The 23,045-nt window shown below is 45.9% G+C and overlaps 2 protein-coding genes across 3 annotated transcripts; both read right to left on the bottom strand.

The window, feature by feature from the left end:
• Nucleotides 1–7,202: 7,202 nt before the first annotated feature.
• LOC129327346 (zinc finger protein 664-like) lies at nt 7,203–11,871 on the bottom strand. Of its 2 annotated transcripts, none has more exons than XM_054975909.1 (4): nt 11,529–11,871; nt 9,920–10,072; nt 9,679–9,805; nt 7,203–9,135 (listed from the first exon to the last, which is right to left on the bottom strand). In XM_054975909.1, exons 2-4 carry the CDS (start codon nt 10,043–10,045, stop codon nt 8,159–8,161), a joined length of 1,230 nt encoding a protein of 409 aa, XP_054831884.1. In that variant the 5' UTR covers nt 10,046–10,072; nt 11,529–11,871; the 3' UTR covers nt 7,203–8,158. The 2 variants fall into 2 exon arrangements, with proteins under 2 accessions (XP_054831884.1, XP_054831885.1); XM_054975910.1 differs by having other exon boundaries at nt 7,203–9,132.
• Nucleotides 11,872–14,650: 2,779 nt separating this feature from the next.
• On the bottom strand, nt 14,651–22,836 carry LOC129327758 (zinc finger protein 660-like). Its single transcript, XM_054976516.1, has 5 exons — nt 22,762–22,836; nt 21,157–21,291; nt 19,549–19,695; nt 19,308–19,434; nt 14,651–18,861 (listed from the first exon to the last, which is right to left on the bottom strand). The coding sequence occupies exons 1-5, from the start codon at nt 22,834–22,836 to the stop codon at nt 17,759–17,761; spliced, it is 1,587 nt and encodes a 528-aa protein (XP_054832491.1). The 3' UTR covers nt 14,651–17,758.
• Between the last annotated feature and the right edge of the window lie 209 nt (nt 22,837–23,045).

Raw genomic sequence — 23,045 nt, 5'->3', positions numbered from 1 at the left:
CACATTGCACAGGCAAGCCAGGGTCCGCTTTAAGAGAAACAAGACTCTAGCTTCTGGTCTGGATGCCCAGTGGCAGGCTGATTTAGTGGATATGCAGCAGTTTTCCAAATTAATGAGGACTGCAAGGACATTTTAACAGTGGTGGACATCCTGTCTATGTACACCTTGGCTTTGGTCTTAAAAGACAGGGGAAGGGGTGTCGGAAGCCTTTAAGGGTATTTTCGGGCAAGGGAGAACACACGCCAAACTTTAGACTGATTGTGGCAGAATTTCTAAACAAGCCTGTAAGGAGTGTGTTAAAGCAGCACAGAGTTCACCACTTTGTCACCAATAATGAAGTCAAAGCAGCTGTTGTGGAGCACTTCAGTCGAACCTTAAAAACAAAAACGTGGAGGCACTTTACAGTCCAGAACATGTTCGGTATATTGGCATGTTGCCTCAGCTCATAAAAAGTTATAATCACAGCTTTTATAGGACAATCAGGGCCCGGCCTGTGGATGTAAACTGCCAATGCGCAGACTGGAGAACAGTTTATGGATAAAAGAGAGAAGCATTTATGGAGACTGGGGAGAAAGGAGGAGGAGGAGAATCCTTTGTTTAAAAAAGAAAATGCAAATGTGTAAAAGCAAAGGGCTATTGGTAAAAGGTTATTATAAACAAAGCGACACGAATGAAGTATTCATAGTAGAACAGGACATCCGTAGGCCTGTATACTGGCTCAAAGATGATGCTGAAGACCCTACCATAGGGCCATTCTATCCTGAAGAGTTGCAGAAAGTTAAGACTAAAGGAGACGAGAGTGTACAGAATTGAAAAAGTTTTAGCCTTCAGAGGCTGGGGGAAGAGAAAATGAGAGGTAGTACAGTGGTTAGGGAGGCCTGATTTAACAGCCGGGTGCCTACTCACCTTTGCAATCTTCTATAGAAAAAAGGGATGGATAGTGGGTACTACGTCACCCTTCCTAGCAACTCTTGCACAGACGTTTTACCACATCACTATCCATCTAGCTCGGCCATTGGAACCTCCAGGGGCTTGGGCGGTGGCAGTGGTGGATGTTGTGGAAATGGGCTCCTTGCAACCAGGGACTAGTCCACCAGCTGCTTGGGTTTGCCTCTTACCATAGGCATGTAAAGAGTGCAACCTCACTTGATCTTTCCCTAGTACTAAACTGATGTCTCTGCTGAGAATAATGTGTCAGCAGTGAGAAGGTCTTATGCGAGACTGGAAGTTCTTTATTTGTAAAGACATAATAATAATAATAAAAAAAAACAGTTGGGCAAGGCACCAGACTTGGGCCCAGCCTACTGGCTACTAAAGCACTATGAAGATAGATACAGAATACAAGTTAGCATGCACAATATAACAACATTATAAGATAACTACAGAAAAGAAAACTTACCCTCCCCCCATTCCAGAGCTCTGGGACCCCCCCATTGCACAGCCGCAAAGGCTAGCACTAGCCTTTGCGTGTTGGCAAGTGAAGGGTACCGAGTTCTTGTTCCATCCCTCTTTTATAGGGAAATATCAAAGACTTGCCTCATTAACATGTTAATCAATTGCATTGTCTTTGTTCTTGAAAGACAGTTCCGTCGAAAGTCCTTCATGTAAACACAAGTCTACACATCCTTTACCTCTGTGATAGACTGCATCTTTGATATGTATTTGACTACATTGTAAATTACACAGGAATGTTCACACTTCACTGGCTGAAGATTTTAGACACCTTGTTTTCCTAAAGATAAGCTGTTTGTTGTTTACCCTTTTGGTGATTTATATGTAGAAGGCCAGAGGACCCTTAAAGAGGTCTCAAACAATTAACTTTTATGGTCTTAACTGTTTCCTGTGCAGGGGTGAGACCTTCCCAGGAACTGCGACTTTATTCTGCAGGGACAGAGCTTTTGGAAGATTTCTTTTTTCCCAAACTCTAGCTGGTTCTTTACTTCTAACATGGGCCAAAAAGGCCTGGTTCCGACCCACTAACAAAATTCTGACAACAGTGGAGATACACTACCTGCACAGCTGGAGGACCATTCCCCAAAATATAACATTTGAAATTGCAAAGGATGGGGAGAAATGGGTCTTCCCACCAAGACACGAATATTACAGAGACATGTCCAGTTTGGTGGGTGCTATGAACGCGAAACCTTAATCCTATACCCCCAGATGTGCTGCACTACAACCTCATGTCTCAAAAGGTTAGGAGTTATGCTTCGGACACCACACTATCTCTGCAAGTGCAGACCTGGCCTATATGGGGTGGCCCTAAATCAACCTGTCAAAAATACCTTAAACTGCAGATATTACTGGGGGGGGGTGTCAAGAGCTTGTATGTTTATACAGACATTGTAGAGCATCAGATAGTGGGGGACTAGTATGTGCCTCTACTACAGTGTGTACTACAGTACTACAACAAGAAGCATATCAACATTACTTATGACAAGCCTCATTATGTACCTGTGAGTAAACACCACATAAACACTGCCACTACTGAAATTAAGACAGATCAGAACAAAAATGCCATTTTGTCTGGGTAAGGTGATCATGAAACTTTGCTTTGGCCCTCAGAAAGCCCCGTCTTTTAAGCAAACAGAGATGGCCGCCTTAAAAAGCTATGGTGATCCAGATGTTTATAGGCATTACTATAAGAACCAAGTCAGAAGTGCCCTCCCTGGGTACCAAGGAGCGCCTATTATGTATGAGGCAATGGTAGAGGGCATATTCTGGAGCCTTTTTCCAAAAAGCTGTCCCTCTTGAGAAGGGGATTTGAGCTTGTAAGGCCCCATGTTAAAACTGCAGCGTGAAATATTGCTAAAGATGTGGGAAATATTTCTGAAACCATTCTGAATAAAGTGAGCCCACCTACACCTCAAGAGGGGGTCAGGCCTCATGTACTTTAAAAAGTGGTGAAAGCTCAGAAGAAAAGCATCACATATTCAATTAACTGCCCCCCGCAACCCTTTAAAAGAAAAGACACGAAACGGCCGGCATCTTAGAAGGAGAAGGCAAAGAAGGGCGGGGAAATGGCCTCTGAGCCCCAGGATGTATTTTAAGCAGCAATGGCTTTTATTCACAACTGCTCAGAAGAATGCACCAAATCTGAACTAGACATATTCCAAATAGGCTTAGCCCCTATGCAAATGAGCATCAAGAGCTGTCCCTTGAAGTCCTACCCCTGATGGCCTTGTCAGAATCAGCGCCATTGGATTTTTTTTATTGCTGGAAATGATGAAGACGACATGGATTTAAACAACACCCCACTGTACCTGTACTGCAAAATTGGAGATAACAAAGGATTTATTAACATTTCTGTTGCAGGTGCAGCCTTCTGTGCAGAACACTTTCAAGAAAACACAACATCAGGGTATTAAGATTGTGCAGAAATGACCTGAGTTAACTCGGAAACTCCAGTTGGTGTACAATGCTGCCGCTCTGTTATCGGGAGCTAGGAAGAGTGTGCATATTACTCCCATTCTGCTGTCAGTCCGCTGGCTGGCTGGCTGCCTATCAGTTACTGGGCTCAGTTCAAGGCATTGCCCATCACACAAAAGGCTCTTCATGGCCTTGGCCCAGCAAATTTATGGGACCCGCCTCTCTCCCTGTTTGTGTTTGCTTCCTTTTTCCGCCATGGCGGAGGATGCCATCTCCTTTCTACAACTCAACAGACCAGAAAGGTACAGGTTGCCCTTTAATTGCTTGTCTCCTTTACGATGCTATTTCCAAAGGTTAAGAGAAATCTCAAAATGGATGAAACTGCAGACAGATCCTTGAACCTGAGCTGTCTTTGAGCCCTCTGAAGGCTGTGTCCTAGCCATTCCGAGGATTTAACAAATATATGAGAGCATATCTTTGGCCCTATGATCCCGAGAAAGCCATTCCAAGAACACTTTCCGGAACAGAATTTGTTTCCCCGGTGCAGTAACACCTATCAGCCACTAGATGGTGGTGTGTCCAAACAAATCGACAGGTCTGAATCTTTTAAGGATCATTTTGCTCAATTTTTCAGAATCTCATGTTAAAAAGAATTTTAATTATACAGGTCGACTCCCTACTCCTCCTAAAAGTGGAGATCTTCTCTAGAGACAAACTACTTTTTGAAAGCTAAAAACATTACAAGGCTTCCTTAGTTGGGAGACTGCACAGCCAATGAGTTCTGATATTTCTTCTTCTGTTTTCCCTATTAATACTTTTATCAATTTCTACTCTACTACTGAGATTTCTCCGTGACATATTTTTCCTAGTTTGCTCACTGAATTCTACCAGAATGATTGCTTACAATTAAAAGCAAAGCATTTCCAGCCTTCAAGATTTTCTTTTACATACCGCTTTTCTAGACAGATTGGTGCCCCACTCATGGCAGTAGAGGGATTTGAACCAACAGAGCGCTGATTCGCAGCCCATCCACTTATGCTACAGCTTCCAACACTGCCGTAGTTGCTTCTCAAAACATTTTCCCAATCTATCCTTTTCCAAAGAAGGGAAACAAACACCAAAGTCTGGGTCACTTTTGACTCTGGTCCGAAATCCCGTTTTTCTCAATCCGATAGGTGAAGCAGACATCACCGAGAGACTCATGTTCTCATCCACGTTTGGCAGTCAGTCTGCCTAGTTTGGGTGATTATTGTGAGAGTGTTTTTCCCCTTCTCAGAATGCTATGTCAAAAGCACAGAAAAAAAGAGTAAACTTACTTTAAAATCAGGGCGGAGCTATACATTCAGAAGGCCTTGAAATATAGCCTTAAAGTTCATGCAGGTGGTGATCTTGCATTACACTCAGTTGAACACTAGAGTCAGCACCGAGATTCCTGTGGAGAGAGCTCTGAGCAGACACACACACACATGAAGTCCACGCTCTGACTCGGGAAGAAACACAACAGCTTGTGAACATGATCTGGAGATCAAGTCTTATGAGGAAAGGCTGAAGACGCTGGGTATGTTTAGCCTGGAGCGGAGGCAACTGAGAAGTGATAGGAGAGCCCTCTTCAAGTATTTGCAGGGCTGTCACTTAGATGAAGGAGCAGAGTTATTTTCTATTGCCCAAGAGGGTCAGATGAAAACCAATGAGTTTAAATTAAAGCCAAAGTGGCACAGGCTTCCTCATGAGGTGGTGGGCTCTCCTTCCTCGGAGGTATTTCAGAAGAGATTATAGATGGCCAACTTCTGCGCATGGAGCAGGGGTCACTGGGGCAGCTGGGGTGTGTGGGGGTAGCTGTGAATTTCGTGCATTGTGCAGGGGGTTGGACTAGATGACCCTAGAGATCCCTTCCAACCGTATGATTGTATGACAGCAAGGCTGATTCTATGACTCAGTAAGGGCATGAAGGGATGAACCAGTGCCAGGCTCCTATGGCCCTTTCTTACATGCCCATGGTAATGCCAGTTGCCACTTTGGGGTCAGAAAGGAATTTTTCTGTGGGCCAGATTGGCTGAGGAACTGGGAGGCTTTTTCCCTTCTTCTGGGCATAGAGCAGGGGTTAGGTAGGGGAGGTAGCTGTGAATATCCTGCATTGCGCAGGGAGTTAGACTAGATGACCTAAGGGTCCCTTTCCAGCTCTATATTTCTGTTACTATAATCCTATTTTCAGTTGTTAGTGTTAACATGGCAACCCTAATGTCCACAGCTCTTTAGCGAGCTGCTGGAACCAGGAAGGCCAGAGCTGTAACTATGTTAGTCCACTCCTGAACCAGCCACCATCACAGGACTCAAAAATACATACTTTTGACAGCAGACAAGAACCTTGGCGGGGGGGGGGGGTAGGGAACCAAGGGCAACCAGCTGAATACATGCAAAACCAGTTATTTCTTTATTTAAAACATTTCTATCTTATCTGAAGGCAGTAAACACTGCAGCAACTGAGCAGAGGTTAGTAAACTTAAGATACACACGATTCCAACTTTTAAAAATTTCTACTTAGAAAACCCAAGATTTAAAACACACAACTATAGACTCATAGCCAGATCTGCTAGAAAAATTCACCCTCCGCCAAATGGTCTCTGGAAGAGGAACGCTTTATATCTCTCCCTAAATGAAGCAAAGAAAGGCACCCTCCTCACCCGCTCTGGCAGGCAACTCCAGAGGACTGGGCCTGCCCCCCCCCAAGGCCCACGATTTCATTGGGCTGTGTGGAGCCAGTCTTAAGGGAGGACACCTGAAGGAGGAGGTGGTCTGAAGAGCGTACCTGGCCTAGGGGAGTGTACTGGGAGACCCAGTTTGGTAAGTAAGAGGGAATTCGGTCAGGAAGGGCTCTCAGAGTTAAAACCGGCACTTTGAATTGGGCCCAGCAGCAAGTAAATAAGCTGATTTCCGGTGGGGGAGAGGACAGCCCTCTCTTCTTCCCAGGAAGATCAGCAAGACAAATGTGACCTCGGCCATCATCCACGAAAGAGCCAAATCCAGATCCAACAGGACCTGAAAGACCACTTAGCTCAGAAATCTAGTTGCTCTTTAAGGTGCTATTGGAGCCAAATCCAGATCCAACAGCACCTGAAAGACCACTCTATGACTGTACCAAACATGCTACCCATCCGAACCTATCTTGAAAAAAGAGCACCTGCCAAGCAGAGGTTTCCTCCTCCCTGTGCTCTTTAGAGGCAACAAGCAGAATTTCACTATGTAGGCACTTGGGGGTGGGGGGAGCAGGGGGGAAAGGTTCATCAGCTGCAGAAAATATAGGAAGAATTATATAAAATTATATAAAATTCAAATCTTAGCATCACCAGTGATGCTAAGTATCTGGGTCGCGTTGCAGGATTTTTGCAATATCTAATGCTTACAGTGAGACAAAAAGTATTAAGAACACTGATGTGTGCACGCTCTGGGAGGAGTTAAAACCAATGCCAAGAAAACAAATGCCAACCCCAGGGAAATTCAGGGGAGGCAAAGGTGAGAATGGGCCAGGAAGCAGCGCCTCAGGACGACGGCCCAACAGGACTTTGCCTAAGAAGTTCAGCAGCCAGTCCACCCTTCTGTTCTCTAGTCTCCCACACACATTCTAACCCTTGTCACCACACTGGCTCTCCAAACTGCAAAGAAGGGAAACCAATCTCTAATGTAACTATTAGCCACAAAGAATTTATGAAAAGCACCAAGAGTTTCCATTTTGACAAGCAGGGCATGTATTTGGATACACACATTTGCTTCGCTCTGTCAGTGTGCGTGCATCCCAGCACCGAGGTGAAAGCAGAGTCACACACACCAGTAAAGGCTAGTGCTAAAACTATTTACATTTATTTACAAAATATACAGTCCAAAGAGCCATCCAGTACTTTGTACAATCCGACAAAGTGCTTTGCCAGACAGTCTGTTTTTAGGCAGGGGGTAACTGTTCAGAACATGTACACATATATACGTTTCAGTCCTGACAAGTGTCTAATCAGCAGTCAGACGCTGAGTCATCTAGCTCCCCCTGCATTGCATCATTCATAGGGGAGGAACCAGACCAAACCGGCTCAGTCAGGTACATACAGCTGTCAAGAAGCTGTCAGAGATTATGGCCATCCACTAATTGCCTGCAGTCTTCTAGCAATGTAATGCAATGTAATGCTGACACGCTCAAAGTTCTGAAACAGTCACTTACTGAAGATTAAAAGCAATCCTGATTTATTATACAAACCGTTCTTACAATCTTTTATATCCCACTGTTCTACCCAATGGGAACCATAAGCAGCTCAAGTCATTCTCCCTTCAAATTTTATCCTCACAACAACCCTCCTCTGCCATGGAAGCTTGCTGTGTAACCTTTGACCAGCTTAGCTCTCAGCCCGAAAGGTCACCCAGCAAGCTTCCATGGCAGAGGAGGGATTTGAATCTGGGTCTCCTTGACCCTAGTCCGACACTCCAATCCCTACATCACACTGACTCATAACATTTAGATGGGATTTCTGACATGAGTGTGAAAAATATGAAAACTGTTACTGCTCTGGGATTGGGATAGCCTTCATTTACACGGTTTTTCTTTTGTGTGGATTCTGTGGCAAACAATAAGGCTTGTAGTGCAAATGCAGCTCTTTTCACACCGAACGAGTTCTCCCCAGTGTGCATCCTTTGGTGAGAAGTCAGGTTTGTGCTGTACCTGTGCTCTGCCAAAATTCAGTGCACTTCTATGTTTTCTCCCTAGTGTGAATCCCTTGTTCAGTAGGAAAGTTCATCTTCCAATTGAAACTCAACACTCCCGGAATTTAAATGGTTTCTCTCCTATGTGAATCCTTTGGTGGTAAATGAGGCTTCCTTTCTGGCTGAAGCTCTTCTCACACTCCAAGCACTTATATGGTTTCTCACCTGTGTGAATCCTTTGGTGGTAAGTGAGGCTTCCTTTCTGACTGAAGCTCTTCCCACACTCCAAGCACTTGTATGGTTTCTCACCTGTGTGCATCCTTTGGTGAGAAGCGAGGTTATTTCTCTCCATGAAGCTCTTTCCACACACTAAGCATTTGTGTAATTTCTCCCCTGTGTGTATCCTTTGATGACAATTCAGCTTGTCAATTCGATTGAACCTCTTGCCACACTCCATGCATTCATACGGTTTCTCTCCAGTGTGCACCCTTAGGTGATAAGAAAGGCCTGTGCTCTGACTGAAAGTTTTCCCACACTCCACACATTTATATGGTTTCTCCCCTGTGTGAATCCTTTGGTGAATAGTTAGGTATCTGAAACAACCAAAACTTTTTCCGCACTCCAAGCATTTATAAGGTTTCTCCCCTGTGTGAATCCTCCGGTGAATAGTAAGTCTTTTGCTGCAACTAAGACTCTTTCCACATTCCAAGCATTTATATGGTTTCTCCCCAGTGTGAATCCTTTGGTGTGAAGCTAGATTGTCCTTCCGGCTAAAGCTCTTTCCACACTCTAAGCATTCATATGATTTCTCCCCTGGGTGAGTTCTCTGCTGTCTCTTAGGACTGGAGCTGCTGCCAGACCCTTTCCCATTCTGAGGGCCTTTATTCCTTCTTTTTTCCTTCTGTAAATTCTCTGTGACTAGGATTTCATGGAGATTCCTCTTATGAAAGGCAAATGACTTTGTCCTCTGCTTCTGGCTTCCTTCCCTCTTACTTCTCTTTAGTCTTTTTTTATTTCCAGATTCTTTTTCATCCTTCAAATCCATGTATCTTCCCCCACAGTCTGTACTTCGTTTCCTCTCATCTGCTGGGAATACAAAGGGAAACCCAGTAAGATCCCAGGTACAAACATCACATAGCAGAAATAGTCAACAGTGCCTGATGCTTATTCTCCGAGGCAAGTAACCTTTTGCTATTAGACATTTTGTAAGGGAAACAGAGTCGGGGGGGGGGGTGTGATTGCCTTTCGGTTCCAGAAGAAAAACAGCCGTGTGGCAAAATATTCTGTTCCAAGTCTTTACACATTAAAAGTGATGAGAAAAGGGACAACACATCTACATTTGGATTTCATGCTTTTGATTAGACAAACATCTAATCTACTCTCTGCACCCAAGAGATAAGCTCAGGTTTGCAGACTGAAGCGCCTTTATGAAAACATAAGAGACACAAACTGACTAGTTGCATCTTTGGGACTGTCTAGGTTAAGCATCGTTCATTCTCCAGGGAACTTTAAGAGTTGAACTTTGGGGGAAGAGAGGTAAAGAGCAGACAGGAATCTCTGCCGGATAACTCTCTGGACTCTTAGCAAACAATCCTAGGCCACTCACCCACCAGCCCACTTCTTGCTTACCCAGGAACGCCACATTCCTATAGTTTTCCACCATGACTTCCTCGTAAAGAGCCCTCTGCTCGGGATCCAGCAGAGCCCACTCCTCCTCTGTGAAATACACAGCCACCTCCTCGAAGCACACGGAGCACTGGAAGAAGGAAGAAGAAGCGTTTGCTAACAACAGGAAGACAAAGAGGGAGGATTCTTTTCGATTTTCTTGCAATGCTTCATGGGAGAAAAGGGAATGGACATCACTGCCTACCTCGCTTTGCAATTGTGCGTGAGCTGAAAGGCTCCCTTGAGAACGAAAGGAGGACCCGATTCGCTCCTGGCTCTTCACCATGATTCTTAGGTTTTCACTCCTTTGCAAAGAGGGGGTGATGTTCATCCACTGAACGATAGTTTTCTGCTATGACTGAGAGAAAAGAATTGTGATCATAAGTGGGACATCTTCCCATTTCAATTCCATTTTTTGATCTCTGAGCAACAGGATGCTGCAGACGGCCGTTTACACAGCCACCTATGTCTGCCAGCGATTGCCACAACTGCTCTGGTACAGCAGCTAAGAGCTAGCAATTGTGACTTCCAGTTCAAACTTTACCTCTGCCATAGGTTCACTAGGCAGCCTCACGTAAGCTGCTGTCTCTCAGCCTCAACCCCCGCTTCCCTTCACTAGACAATATAGGAACAGTACTGGCCTACCTTGCAGGGCTAATTGTAAGCATTACAATAAAGCGGCTGAAGTGCTTCCAGCATGCCAAACAGGGTACCCGCATCAGTACTATTACCACAGAGCTAAACACGAGCAACCGCCTGAGAATCCGCCCTTAAATGCTGCTCCCCAAGTCACCATACCTACCCCCCACATCTTAAAAGGGCGGTCCTTCCTTTCCTGCATTATATATGGGGCTCAAAGAATTGACAGAGAAAACCTTTTCTTGCTCCCCCATGATCCTAGAAGGCAGAGGCACCCCACAACAGCTAGAAGCCCTCATCGCTAAATGGAACCTCCATGTTCAGGTGCAGCTGCCCTCAGAAAACCAATTCTTGGGTGAAACGGCGCCAGGAGGCAATGCCACGTTGGGCTGCCCTCTTCCCCACCCCTTCCCCAGTCATGCCAGAGTTAGGGGGGTTTGAAGCCACAGTCCTAGCAGGGATTATCTATGCAACTATCAGGCAGTCTGCACATGGTCAGAGGCACAACATGTCCCTTCATGGAACAATCTTGGGCAGAATGCAATTTAAGATTAATGATTCCGGGGGAGGGCTTCAAAAAGCTGCGTACAAGGTTTCTAGTTCCCCCGAACTCTTCGTCAGTTCGCGCATTTAAAAAAAGAAAACAAAAAGGAGGGGAGGGGGGAGATCTTTTAAGCCATCGTCCTCAATCCCCTTTTCTCCGCCGCCCGGGAAAAATGAACGCCCGGTTGTATTGGGCTGCGCGCACGGCATTCTGGGAAGAAGGAGCCAAAAGAAATGGGTGCCGTCCAACTTAAAATGTTTTTTTTTTAAAGCAACGTCCCGCTGAGCCGCAAAAGAACCCAAGAGGCGAATACACCGGAGCCGTCCAGCCTGCCGCACCGGGGCTTGGCCGGGCAAGCGCAGGCGGAGTGTCTCCAGTCTGCCGATGGATTTCACGGGGCTTCCGCCGGAGTAACTCTGCCAAGGTTTGCGCTGTACATGGAGCCGACGCAGGCGTCAGCGGGTCCTCCTGCTGGACGGTCCCTCTCCGGATCGGATCAGCTCCGATGCGCCCAAGGGAGACGGCCCTTCTCCGGGCTGCAAGCGCTCAGCGAGCCCCACGACCCCCCACCCCGCAAGCAAAGGAAGAGAAAAGCCAGAATGGGTATTTGAGGGGGGAGAGGAGGGCTTACCTGCGGCAGATCGAGCGTAAGAACGCCGGGGACGAGACAAGAAACAAGCCGGTGAACGGAATCCCCACGAGCGACCGCGTACACGCAAGATGCGCGCAGGAATACAGCTGATTCGCGCAACCACCACACCAATAGCGGGGCTGGATACGCGATTGGGGGCAGGAGCTCGAACAGGCTCAGGCATTGGGAGAAAAGAGCGTGAGGGTGGAGCGACGAGAAGGGCTGCTGCGAGGGGGCGTTTTTATGCGGAGCTGGAGGCAGGTCAGTCCCCTTTTGCGCCGGAGGGGCAACAATATTATTGATTCATTTTCCGCTTCTGCAGCTTGGTGGCTGCTTCGGAAGCTCAAAAGCTGGATCAAAGCAGTGTTGACTTATTTATGGGACCGCCTCTCTCCTTGTTTGTGTTGCTTCCTGTTTCCGCCACAGTCTGTAAGGTTTCCCCCCCGGGTCATAATCAAGTAAAAGCCTTTCTTTACATTGAACTTGCATTTTGGGGGATGTGCTGAAGTCCAACTAAACCACCCCATGAAACCCCAAGGGCCAGGGGTCTCATCCTCTTTAGGCGGAGGATGCCATCTCCTTTCTACAACTCAAACAGACCAGAAAGGTACAGGTTGCCCTTTAATTGCTTGTCTCCTTTACGATGCTATTTCCGAAGGTTAAGAGAAATCGCAAAATGGATGAAACTGCAGACAGATCCTTGAACCTGAGCTGTGTTTGAGCCCTCTGAAGGCTGTGTCCTAGCCATTCCAAGGATTTAACAAATATATGAGAGCATATTTTTGGCCCTATGATCCCGAGAAAGCCATTCCAAGAACACTTTCCGGAACAGAATTTGTTTCCCCGGTGCAGTAACACCTTTCAGCCACTAGATGGTGGTGTGTCAAAACAAATCGACAGGTCTGAATCTTCTTAAGGATCATTTTGCTCAATTTTTCAGAATCTCATGTTAAAAAGAATGATATTAATTATACGGGTCGAATCTCTACTCTTCCTAAAAGTGGAGATCTTCTCTAGAGGCAAACTACTCTTTTTGAAGGCTAAAAATATTACAAAATATCACATAGTGTTCCACTCAGTTTGGGAGACTGCACCACCAATGAGTTTTGACATTTCTTCTTCTATTTTCCCTATTAATAATTTTATCAATGCCCACATTACTATTGAGATTTCTCCGTGGCATATTTTTCCTGGCTTGCTCACTGAATTCTACCAGAATGATTGCTTATTCAAACAATTAAAAGCAAAGCATTTCCAGCCCTCAAGATTTTCTTTTACATACCGCTTTTCTAGACAGATTGGTGCCCCACTCATGGCAGTAGAGGGATTTGAACCAACAGAGTGCTGATTCGCAGCCCATCCACTTATGCTACAGCTTCCAACACTGCCATAGTTGCTTCTCAAAACATTTTCCCAATCTATCTTTTTCCAAAGAAGGGAAACAAACACCGAAGTCTGGGTCACTTTTGACTCTGGTCCGAAATCCCGTTTTTCTCAATCCGACAGGTGAAGCAGACATCACCGAGAGACTCATGTTCTCATCCACGTTTGGCAGTCAGTCTGCCTAGTTTTGGTGATTATTGTGAGTGTGTTTTTCCCCTTCTCAGAATGCTATGTCAAAAGCACAGAAAGAAAGAGAAAACTTACTTTAAAACCAGGGCGGAGCTATACATTCAGAAGGCCTTGAAATATAGCCTTAAAGTTCATGCAGGTGGTGATCTTGCATTACACTCAGTTGAACACTAGAGTCAGCACCGAGATTCCTGTGGAGAGAGCTCTGAGCAGACACACACACACATGAAGTCCACGCTCTGACTCTGGAAGAAACACAACAGCTTGTGAACATGATCTGGAGATCAAGTCTTATGAGGAAAGGCTGAAGACGCTGGGTATGTTTAGCCTGGAGCGGAGGCAACTGAGAAGTGATATGAGAGCCCTCTTCAAGTATTTGCAGGGCTGTCACTTAGATGAAGGAGCAGAGTTATTTTCTATTGCCCAAGAGGGTCAGATGAAAACCAATGAGTTTAAATTAAAGCAAAAGTGGCACAGGCTTCCTCATGAGGTGGTGGGCTCTCCTTCCTCGGAGGTATTTCAGAAGAGACTATAGATGGCCAACTTCTGCGCAAGGAGCAGGGGTCGTCACTGGGGCAGCTGGGGTGTGTGGGGGTAGCTGTGAATTTCGTGCATTGTGCAGGGGGTTGGACTAGATGACCCTAGAGATCCCTTCCAACCGCATGATTGTATGACAGCAAGGCTGATTCTATGACTCAGTAAGGGCATGAAGGGATGAACCAGTGCGAGGCTCCTGTGGCTTTTTAAGAAAAGTGTTTATTTAATTATCCACATTAATAGTTACAATATTGAAAGTCATTAAACATTGACAACTAAGAAATCTTCTTTTACATATTAATAATAATTTACATGCTCTTGTAACCATGAATTTTCTTACAAATGTCTATTTCAACTGGGATTTCCATTAAAGCTTGATATACTAAACGATAACCAATCTTAACCTTATTATAGAGGATTTATATCATAGACGACTGAACTACTTTGATGATTAGATTATTAATAAAAATACTGTTTAAGGAAGATATTTTCAATATATATAATGATTAAATAAGTATTATTATGAAGTCAAACCTTTTACCCATCGTTTACAGATATTAATAGAAGAACCAACAATAAATATACTCATTATTGTAACCCTTATAAGCCTTGCTAAATTAACCCCCTTTCTCCTCCCCTCTCCCTCTGACCCCTTACTTTACTAAATAGTGCTATTTAAATTGGATTAATTAAGTTGCTTAATAGCAGTTCTCTATAGCCCAAGAGTAACCCCCTATAGACTATTTGGCCTACTACTACCAACTTGGAGAACTGTAAATAACTGGGGGCCCAGTCTGGGAGCTCCATTCCCTCCCCGCCATGCCTCTAATCTGATATTACATATATGCATTTTACAATCATAACATTTTACAGGATATTTTAGTTTGCTATCAACTTGGATTTTAACATTTCAGTCTGTTTTTTCTTTCTTATTAAATGTGTCTTGCTTGGGTCTTGTTTTCCTTAAAGGGTGATAACGAACTGAGCATTTTTCTTTTCTGTGATGTTCTGATTGAAAAAGTCTCAATGCCAAGATCTTGCAGTAATGTCTTTCCAGCTTCCTGATCTAAAACTTGGTAGATTGTAGCTTGTATTTTGACTTGAAGATGTGTATAATTAGTCTATTTATATTTTATTTGGGCTTTTCTCAATGCTTCTGTTGTAGATCTGAGTTCTTTTCTTTTCTTTAATATTGTGGATGGCAAGTCTGTAAGGATTTGAATATTTGTCCCTTTGTAGGGGATTGATCCTTTATTTCTTGCTATTTCTAGTATTTTGCTCCTTGTCTTCCAGTCTGGGATTGTGGCTAATATATCTCTTGGTTTATTATACTTTGCATTATTTTGTGACCCCAGGAGAAAACTGTGACAGCCATGATTCTAAAAAGGAGGGTAGATCTGCATTATCAGGTATCTTCTCATCAAAATTTCTGAATTTAAGGTTAGATTGTTTTGTATGGATTTCCAATTGTAATAGTCTTTCTTGTAGCTGTTTATTTTCTTGTTTTAAAATGGCTATTTCAGATCGCAGTGAATTGCTTAATATAAGGGCACGATTAGCCTTTTGTGCTACTTTGTCTATAGCTGATTTTATTTCAGCAAGTTGCTCCTCAAAGGGTTGCAGAATAGTTGAGATTTTATTCATAATTTTTTGCTCCAACTGAGCAAGCACTCTGGCTAGTATTGGGTCTGCTGAACTAGATAAGTTGGGTAGTTTATTCTTACCCTTGCTGTTTTCAGCAGCCACTTTGGATGTTGCACTCTTCTTCTCTGCTGCCTGCTGCAGGGCTGGGAAGAATTCCTGAAGCTTTTTTGAAGTGTTTGCCTTCATTTTTTCCTTCTCAAGGTTTTGTTTGCTCATATTTCTTTCTTTATTCACTTTTGAGTTCTGTTACCACATTTTATTTTGAGGCTTTAGGGTGGGGAGGGATGGAGCTTAACTGCTTAACCAGAGGTTAACTTAAGATTAAAATACACACGGTTCCAACTTTAAAATATTTCTGCTTAACAAACCCAAGATTTAAAACACACAACTATAGACTCATAGCCAGATCTGCTAGAAAAAATCACCCTCCGCCAAATGGTCTCTGGAAGAGGAACGCTTTATATCTCTCCCTAAATGAAGCAAAGAAGGGCACCCTCCTCACCCGCTCTGGCAGGCAACTCCAGAGGACTGGGCCTGCCCCCCCCAAAGGCCCACGATTTCATTGGGCTGTGTGGAGCCAGTCTTAAGGGAGGACACCTGAAGGAGGAGGTGGTCCGAAGAGCGTACCTGGCCTAGGGGAGTGTACTGGGAGACCCAGTTTGGTAAGTAAGAGGGAACTCGGTCAGGAAGGGCTCTCAGAGTTAAAACCGGCACTTTGAATTGGGCCCAGCAGCAAGTAAATAAGCTGATTTCCGGTGGGGGAGAGGACAGCCCTCTCTTCTTCCCAGGAAGATCAGCAAGACAAATGTGACCTCGGCCATCATCCACGAAAGAGCCAAATCCAGATCTAACAGGACCTGAAAGACCACTTAGCTCAGAAATCTAGTTGCTCTTTAAGGTGCTATTGGAGCTGGATCTTGCTCTTGGGCTGTACCAAACACGCGACCCATCCGAACCTATCTCCAAAAAAGAGCAGCTGCCCATGCAGAGGTTTCCTCCTCCCTGTGCTCCACTGGCTCTTGCTCAGGGAGGGGGCAGTGCCTGTCAGATCGTGCAGCTAAGTGCTACTAAGCATGCTCAAGAGAAGTAGCAGAAGCTCCTTCCCTGCCCTTCTGCAGCATCTCACTGGTACCCAACTGAACCAGCCGACAGAAAAATGGTCATGTCTTCCATCCCTCTTCCCTGAAAAAAAAAGAGCTCTGCACTATTCTGATGTAAGTTCCCTGGAAGGGGATATAAATAGTTCCCCAGCCAAAACTCCAGACCTCTGGGAGCATCTCACTTTCTTGGTCTTGGTGCCAGACCTGGGCTTAGACTCGGCACAGTGATGTGCCACTTTGCAGGCCATGGTAACCAGCGTATGGGGCTGCAGGATTCAGGCTGGTCCAAAGCCTGGGGGAGGGGCAGAGCTTTTAAAAATGTTAATACTTGTGGTTGGATTCATGAACAAGGAACTAGAAACAAGAAGCTGGGAACCAACTTGAGGCTGTGTCTGAAGGGCAGTGCAAACCACGATAAAGGGTACAAAACAAGGGGGGCACTGTGGCCTGATCGAGATCACTACTGCGCTTGCCTAACCCTTTGCCTAACAGAGGCGGAGCTGTGCAAGTCAGCTGTAGCAAAACCAAGCAGGGGTCTAGCATCACCTAAGAAAGGAAGGTTTTACTCCAGAAGAAGTTTTTGTGGACTAGAGCCCGCTTCTTTAGAGGCAACAAGCAGATTTTCACTATGTAGGCACTTGTGGGGGGGAGCAGGGGGGAAAGGGTCATCAGCTGCAGAAAATATAGGAAGAATTATATAAAATTCAAATCTAAGCATCACCAGTGATGCTAAGTGTCTGGGTCGCATTGCCGGATTTTTGCAATATCTAATGCTTACAGTGAGACAAAAAGTATTAAGAATATTGATGTATGCACACTCTGGGAGGAGTTAAAACCAATGCCAAGAAAACAAACGCCAACCCCGGGGAAATTCAGGGGAGGCAAAGGTAAGAATGGGCCGGGAAGCAGCGCCTCAGGACGAAGGCCCAACAGGACTTTGCCTAAGAAGTTCAGCAGCCAGTCCACCCTTCTGTTCTCTAGTCTCTAACACACATTCTAACCCTTGTCACCATACTGGCTCTCCAAATTGCAAAGAATCTGGGTCTCCTTGACCCTAGTCCGACACTCCAATCCCTACATCACACTGACTTATAACATTTAGATGGAATTTCTGACACAAGTGTGAAAAATATGAAAACTGTTACTGCTCTGGGATTGGGATAGCCTTCATTTACACGGTTTTTGTGTGGATTCTGTGGTAAACAATAAAGCTTGTAGTGCAAATGAAACTCTTTTCACACTCCAAACATTTCTACGGGTGAGAAGTGAGGTTAGTGCTATATCTGTGCTCTGCCCAAATTCAGCGCACTTCTATGTTTTCTCCTTAGTGTGAATCTCTCGTTCAGTAGGAAAGTCCATCTTCTAATTGAAACTCTTTCAACATCCCTGGAATTTAAATGGTTTCTCACCTGTGTGAATCATTTGGTGGTATGTGAGGCTTCTTTTATAACTGAAGCTCTTCCCACACTCCAAGCACTTATATGGTTTCTCACCTGTGTGAATCCTTTGGTGGCGAGTGAGGCTTCCTTTCTGATTGAAGCTCTTCCCACACTCCAAGCACTTATATGGTTTCTCACCTGTGTGAATCTTTTGGTGGTCAGCGAGGCTTCTTTTCCTACTGAAGCTCTTCCCACACTCCAAGCACTTATATGGTTCCTCACCTGTGTGAATCTTTTGGTGAGAAGCGAGGTTACTTCTCTCCATGAAGCTCTTTCCACACACTAAGCATTTGTGTAATTTCTCCCCTGTGTGTATCCTTTGATGACAATTCAGCTTGTCAATTTGATTGAAGCTCTTGCCACACTCCATGCATTCATACGGTTTCTCTCCAGTGTGCACCCTTAGGTGATAAGAAAGGCCTGTGCTCTGACTGAAAGTTTTCCCACACTCCATGCATTTATATGGTTTCTTCCCTGTGTGAGTCCTTCGATGACAATTCAGCTTGTCAATTCGATTGAACCTCCTGCCACACTCCATGCATTCATACAGTTTCTCTCCAGTGTGCACCCTTAGGTGATAAGAAAGGCCTGTGCTCTGACTGAAAGTTTTCCCACACTCCATGCATTTATATGGTTTCTCCCCTGTGTGAGTCCTTTGGTGAATAGTTAGGTATCTGAAACAACCAAAACTTTTTCCGCACTCCAAGCATTTATAAGGTTTCTCCCCTGTGTGAATCCTCCGGTGAATAGTAAGTCTTTTGCTGCAACTAAGACTCTTTCCACATTCCAAGCATTTATATGGTGTCTCCCCAGTGTGAATCCTTTGGTGTGAAGCTAGATTGTCCTGCCGACTAAAGATCTTTCCACACTCTAAGCATTCATATGATTTCTCCCCTGGGTGAGTTCTCAATGATTTTGTCGTCTGCTTCTGGTTTCCTTCGCTCTTACTTCTCTGTAGTCTTTTTTCATTTCCAGATTCTGTTTCATCCTTCAAATCCATGTATCTTCCCCCACAGTCTGTACTTCGTTTCCTCTCATCTGCTGGGAATACAAAGGGAAACCCAGTAAGATCCCAGGTACAAACATCACATAGCAGAAATAGTCAACAGTTCCTGATGCTTATTCTCCGAGGCAAGTAACCTTTTGCTATTAGACAAGACATTTTGTAAGGGAAACTGAGCTGGGGGGGGGGGGGGATTGCCTTTCGGTTCCAGAAGAAAAACAGCCGTGTGGCAAAATATTCTGCACCCAAGAGATAAGCTCAGGTTTGCAGACTGAAGCGCCTTTATGAAAACATAAGAGACACAAACTGACAAGTTGCATCTTTGGGACTGTCTAGGTTAAGCATCGGTCATTCTCCAGGGAACTTAACAGTTGAACTTTGGGGGAAGAGAGGTAAAGAGCAGATAGGAATCTCTGCCGCATAACTCTCTGGACTCTTAGCAACAATCCTAGGCCACTCACCCACCAGCCCACTTCTTGCTTACCCAGGAACGCCACATTCCTATAGTTTTCCACCATGACTTCCTCGTAAAGAGCCCTTTGCTCGGGATCCAGCAGAGCCCACTCCTCCTCTGTGAAATACACAGCCACCTCCTCGAAGCACACGGGGCACTGGGAGAAGGAAGAAGAAGCGTTTGCTAACAACAGGAAGACAAAGACGGAGGATTCTTTTCGATTTTCTTGCAATGCTTCATGGGAGCAAAGGGAATGGACATCACTGCCTACCTCGCTTTGCAATTGTGCGTGAGCTGAAAGGCTCCCTTGAGAACGAAAGGAGGTCCCGATTCGCTCCTGGCTCTTCACCATGATTCTTAGGTTTTCACTCCTTTGCAAAGAGGTGGTGATGTTCATCCACTGAACGATAGTTTTCTGCTATGAGTGAGAGAAAAGAATTGTGATCATAAGTGGGACGTCTTCCCATTTCAATTCCATTTTTTGATCTCTGAGCAACAAGATGCAGCAGACGGCCGTTTACACAGCCACCTATGTCTGCCAGCGATTGCCACAACTGCTCTGGTACAGCAGCTAAGAGCTAGCAATTGTGACTTCCAGTTCAAACCTTACCTCTGCCATAGGTTCACTAGGCAGCCTCACGTAAGCTGCTGTCTCTCAGCCTCAACCCCCGCTTCCCTTCACTAGACAATATAGGAACAGTAGTGGCCTACCTTGCAGGGCTAATTGTAAGCATTACAATAAAGCGGCTGAAGTGCTTCCAGCATGCCAAACAGGGTACCCGCATCAGTACTATTACCACAGAGCTAAACACGAGCAACCGCCTGAGAATCCGCCCTTAAATGCTGCTCCCCAAGTCACCATACCTACCCCCCACATCTTAAAAGGGCAGTCCTTCCTTTCCTGCATTATATATGGGGCTCAAAGAATTGACAGAGAAAACCTTTTCTTGCTCCCCCATGATCCTAGAAGGCAGAGGCACCCCACAACAGCTAGAAGCCCTCATCGCTAAATGGAACCTCCATGTTCAGGTGCAGCTGCCCTCAGAAAACCAATTCTTGGGTGAAACGGCGCCAGGAGACAATGCCACGTTGGGCTGCCCTCTTCCCCACCCCTTCCCCAGTCATGCCAGAGTTAGGGGGGTTTGAAGCCACAGTCCTAGCAGGGATTATCTATGCAACTATCAGGCAGTCTGCACATGGTCAGAGGCACAACATGTCCCTTCATGGAACAATCTTGGGCAAAATGCAATTTAAGATTAATGATTCCGGTGGAGGGCTTCAAAGAGCTGCGTACAAGGTTTCTAGTTCCCCCGAACTCTTCGTCAGTTCGCGCATTTAAAAAAAGAAAACAAAAAGGAGGGGAAAAAGAGATCTTTTAAGCCATCGTCCTCAATCCCCTTTTCTCCGCCGCCCGGGAAAAATGAACGCCCGGTTGTATTGGGCTGCGCGCACGGCATTCTGGGAAGAAGGAGCCAAAAGAAATGGGTGCCGTCCAACTTAAAATGTTTTTTTATTAAAGCAACGTCCCGCTGAGCCGCAAAAGAACCCAAGAGGCGAACACACCGGAGCCGTCCAGCCTGCAGCACCGGGGCTTGGCCGGGCAAGTGCAGGCGGAGCGTCTCCAGTCTGCCGATGGATTTCACCAGGCTTCCGCCGGAGTAACTCTGCCAAGGTTTGCGCTGTACATGGAGCCGACGCAGGCGTCAGCGGGTCCTCCTGCTGGACGGTCCCTCTCCGGATCGGATCAGCTCTGATGCGCCCAAGGGAGACGGCCCTTCTCCGGGCTGCAAGCGCTCAGCGAGCCCCACGACCCCCCACCCCGCAAGCAAAGGAAGAGAAAAGCCAGAATGGGTATTTGAGGGGGGAGAGGAGGGCTTACCTGCAGCAGATCGAGCGTAAGAACGCCGGGGACGAGACAAGAAACAAGCCGGTGAACGGAATCCCCACGAGCGACCGCGTACACGCAAGATGCGCGCAGGAATACAGCTGATTCGCCCAGCCAGCACACCAATACCTGGGCTGGACATGCGATTGGGGGCAGGAGCTCGAAGCAGCGTGAGGGTGGAGCGACGAGAAGGGCTGCTGCGAGGGGGCGTTTTTATGGGGAGCTGGAGGCAGGTCAGTCCCCTTTTGCGCCAGAGGTGGAACAATTTTATTGATGTCGGGGCTTATGTTGCACTGGCCCTCAATGGCGGGTTCAAGAGAAGACAGGACACACCAAGCTTTAGTACAAGTGGTGTGTTATACAATATTACAGGGGGATACATATACAGACTTATTATGTTGACTGACGAAGTGCTTCTCCAGCAACCAGCAGAGCTGGAGCCCCCAGAAGTACAGGATTCTGTTCTCTTCGATAATAATCACTAGCCTATCACAGCCATAGTGCTGACTCACTGTGCCAGCCCAACGTCCTTGGCATACAGAAACACATCACCTGGCTAAAGTCATGTGATAGCTACCTGTCTTCTTTCCACAACCCATGATGACTTTGATCAGTCACTGCTAGCTGCCTCTCTATGCACATGTTTGTCTCAACAATTGATTCACTTACCGTTTCTGCAGCTTGGCTGCTTCTGAAGCTCAAAAGCTGGATCAAAGCAGTGTTGACTTATTGCAACCGCTGGCGGGTGTTTCATGGCAAGAAACTAACAGAGGAGGTTTGCCATTGCCTGTCTCTACAACCCTGGTCTTAGCTGGAGGTTACCCATCCAATTAGTGACCCAAGCTGACCATTCTTAGCTTCTGATATCAGCTAAGATCCTGCTCACCTGGGCTAGCCAGGCCAGACAAACAAATGCGCCTATTATAAAAAAAAGTGGGAACCATTAAAGACCCTGCAGAACATTTTAGAAATGAAAACACGGAACTGGCATGCTTTTATTAATCCCTTCCAAGCCAAAATGTTCCTGGAATGCTATGGAACAAGCCAAAACAGGCACTAAATAAATGTTAGTGCACAGAAAACAGCAGGAAGCATTAACAACACTGGAGAATCAGGTTTGCTATTGTGGCCTCCAGGAGAAAATTTCTGATGGGTTAGCCACCTGTCGTACAACATCTCCTGAGCGCTCCCCCCCCCACACACACACACTCCAGTCAGTATCCGGGAGGACCAATAAGGCTGGCTAGGCAAGAATCAGCCAGTGGTTTACAGGTGCAGGAAAGCATAGGTGCTGCAGCTGCTGCCTATCTGCCTTTCTTGGCTTGTCTTTGTCCCGCTGTCTCCTTCAGTGATCACTCTTGACAGAGACAAGCCACAGATAAGGCAAGGCTGAGCCAAGGCAGACATGCAGCAATAGTCCTCGACTTCACTGAAAGGTTCAGAACAAAGAGTGATGCGCTCTTCCAGTCAGAGGGCAGCATAAACTATTCACCAGCGTAATGAAACTGGCCGATTCCAGATGGGCAAAATTAAAGCGAGAGATTTCGCTTTTGAAGCGGGAAGACCCGTTAAAACCCGCAAGTTGCTGTCCCTGCTTACCTGCGGTTCATGGCGCTCCGTTGCGCTATATAAGCGGACAGTGGGAACACGGCATGGCGGGTTCTGCCGCAGCATGGCGATCCATCATGGGGGAAGAGGAACTCCCCTTTTTCCGGCCGGCCGGCCAGCCGGCCACAATATCGCCATTTTTTTTTTAAAATGCTGGAGCGATTTGCGCAATCGCGCGTTTGCGGGCATGAATTTACACCAATGCGCAAAAGTATAATCATGATCATGGTGCGTGGTTTTTCGAATCCTTTTGCGCATACGCGCAATTGCATTAC

The sequence above is a fragment of the Eublepharis macularius genome, chromosome 4 (genome assembly GCF_028583425.1).
Source record: "Eublepharis macularius isolate TG4126 chromosome 4, MPM_Emac_v1.0, whole genome shotgun sequence".
In the NCBI taxonomy this organism is placed as follows: Eukaryota; Metazoa; Chordata; class Lepidosauria; order Squamata; family Eublepharidae; genus Eublepharis; species Eublepharis macularius.
The sequence above is the reverse complement of the archived record's forward strand: the minus strand, read 5'-3'. Positions and strand labels throughout refer to the sequence as shown.

What these genes read in the sequence shown, in the direction of transcription:
- LOC129327346 (XM_054975909.1), bottom strand. Translation starts at nt 10,045, where the DNA reads ATGAACATCACCCCCTCTTTGCAAAGGAGTGAAAACCTAAGAATCATG. An exon ending in ACGCACAATTGCAAAGCGAG is followed by an intron (nt 9,806 to 9,919) that starts GTAGGCAGTGAT and finishes TCCTTCTTCCAG; the next exon opens with TGCTCCGTGTGCTTCGAGGA. An exon ending in TAGGAATGTGGCGTTCCTGG is followed by an intron (nt 9,136 to 9,678) that starts GTAAGCAAGAAG and finishes TTGTATTCCCAG; the next exon opens with CAGATGAGAGGAAACGAAGT.
- LOC129327758 (XM_054976516.1), bottom strand. Translation starts at nt 22,836, where the DNA reads ATGCTGCGGCAGAACCCGCCATGCCGTGTTCCCACTGTCCGCTTATAT. An exon ending in TTACGCTCGATCTGCTGCAG is followed by an intron (nt 19,696 to 21,156) that starts GTAAGCCCTCCT and finishes TCTCACTCATAG; the next exon opens with CAGAAAACTATCGTTCAGTG. An exon ending in ACGCACAATTGCAAAGCGAG is followed by an intron (nt 19,435 to 19,548) that starts GTAGGCAGTGAT and finishes TCCTTCTCCCAG; the next exon opens with TGCCCCGTGTGCTTCGAGGA.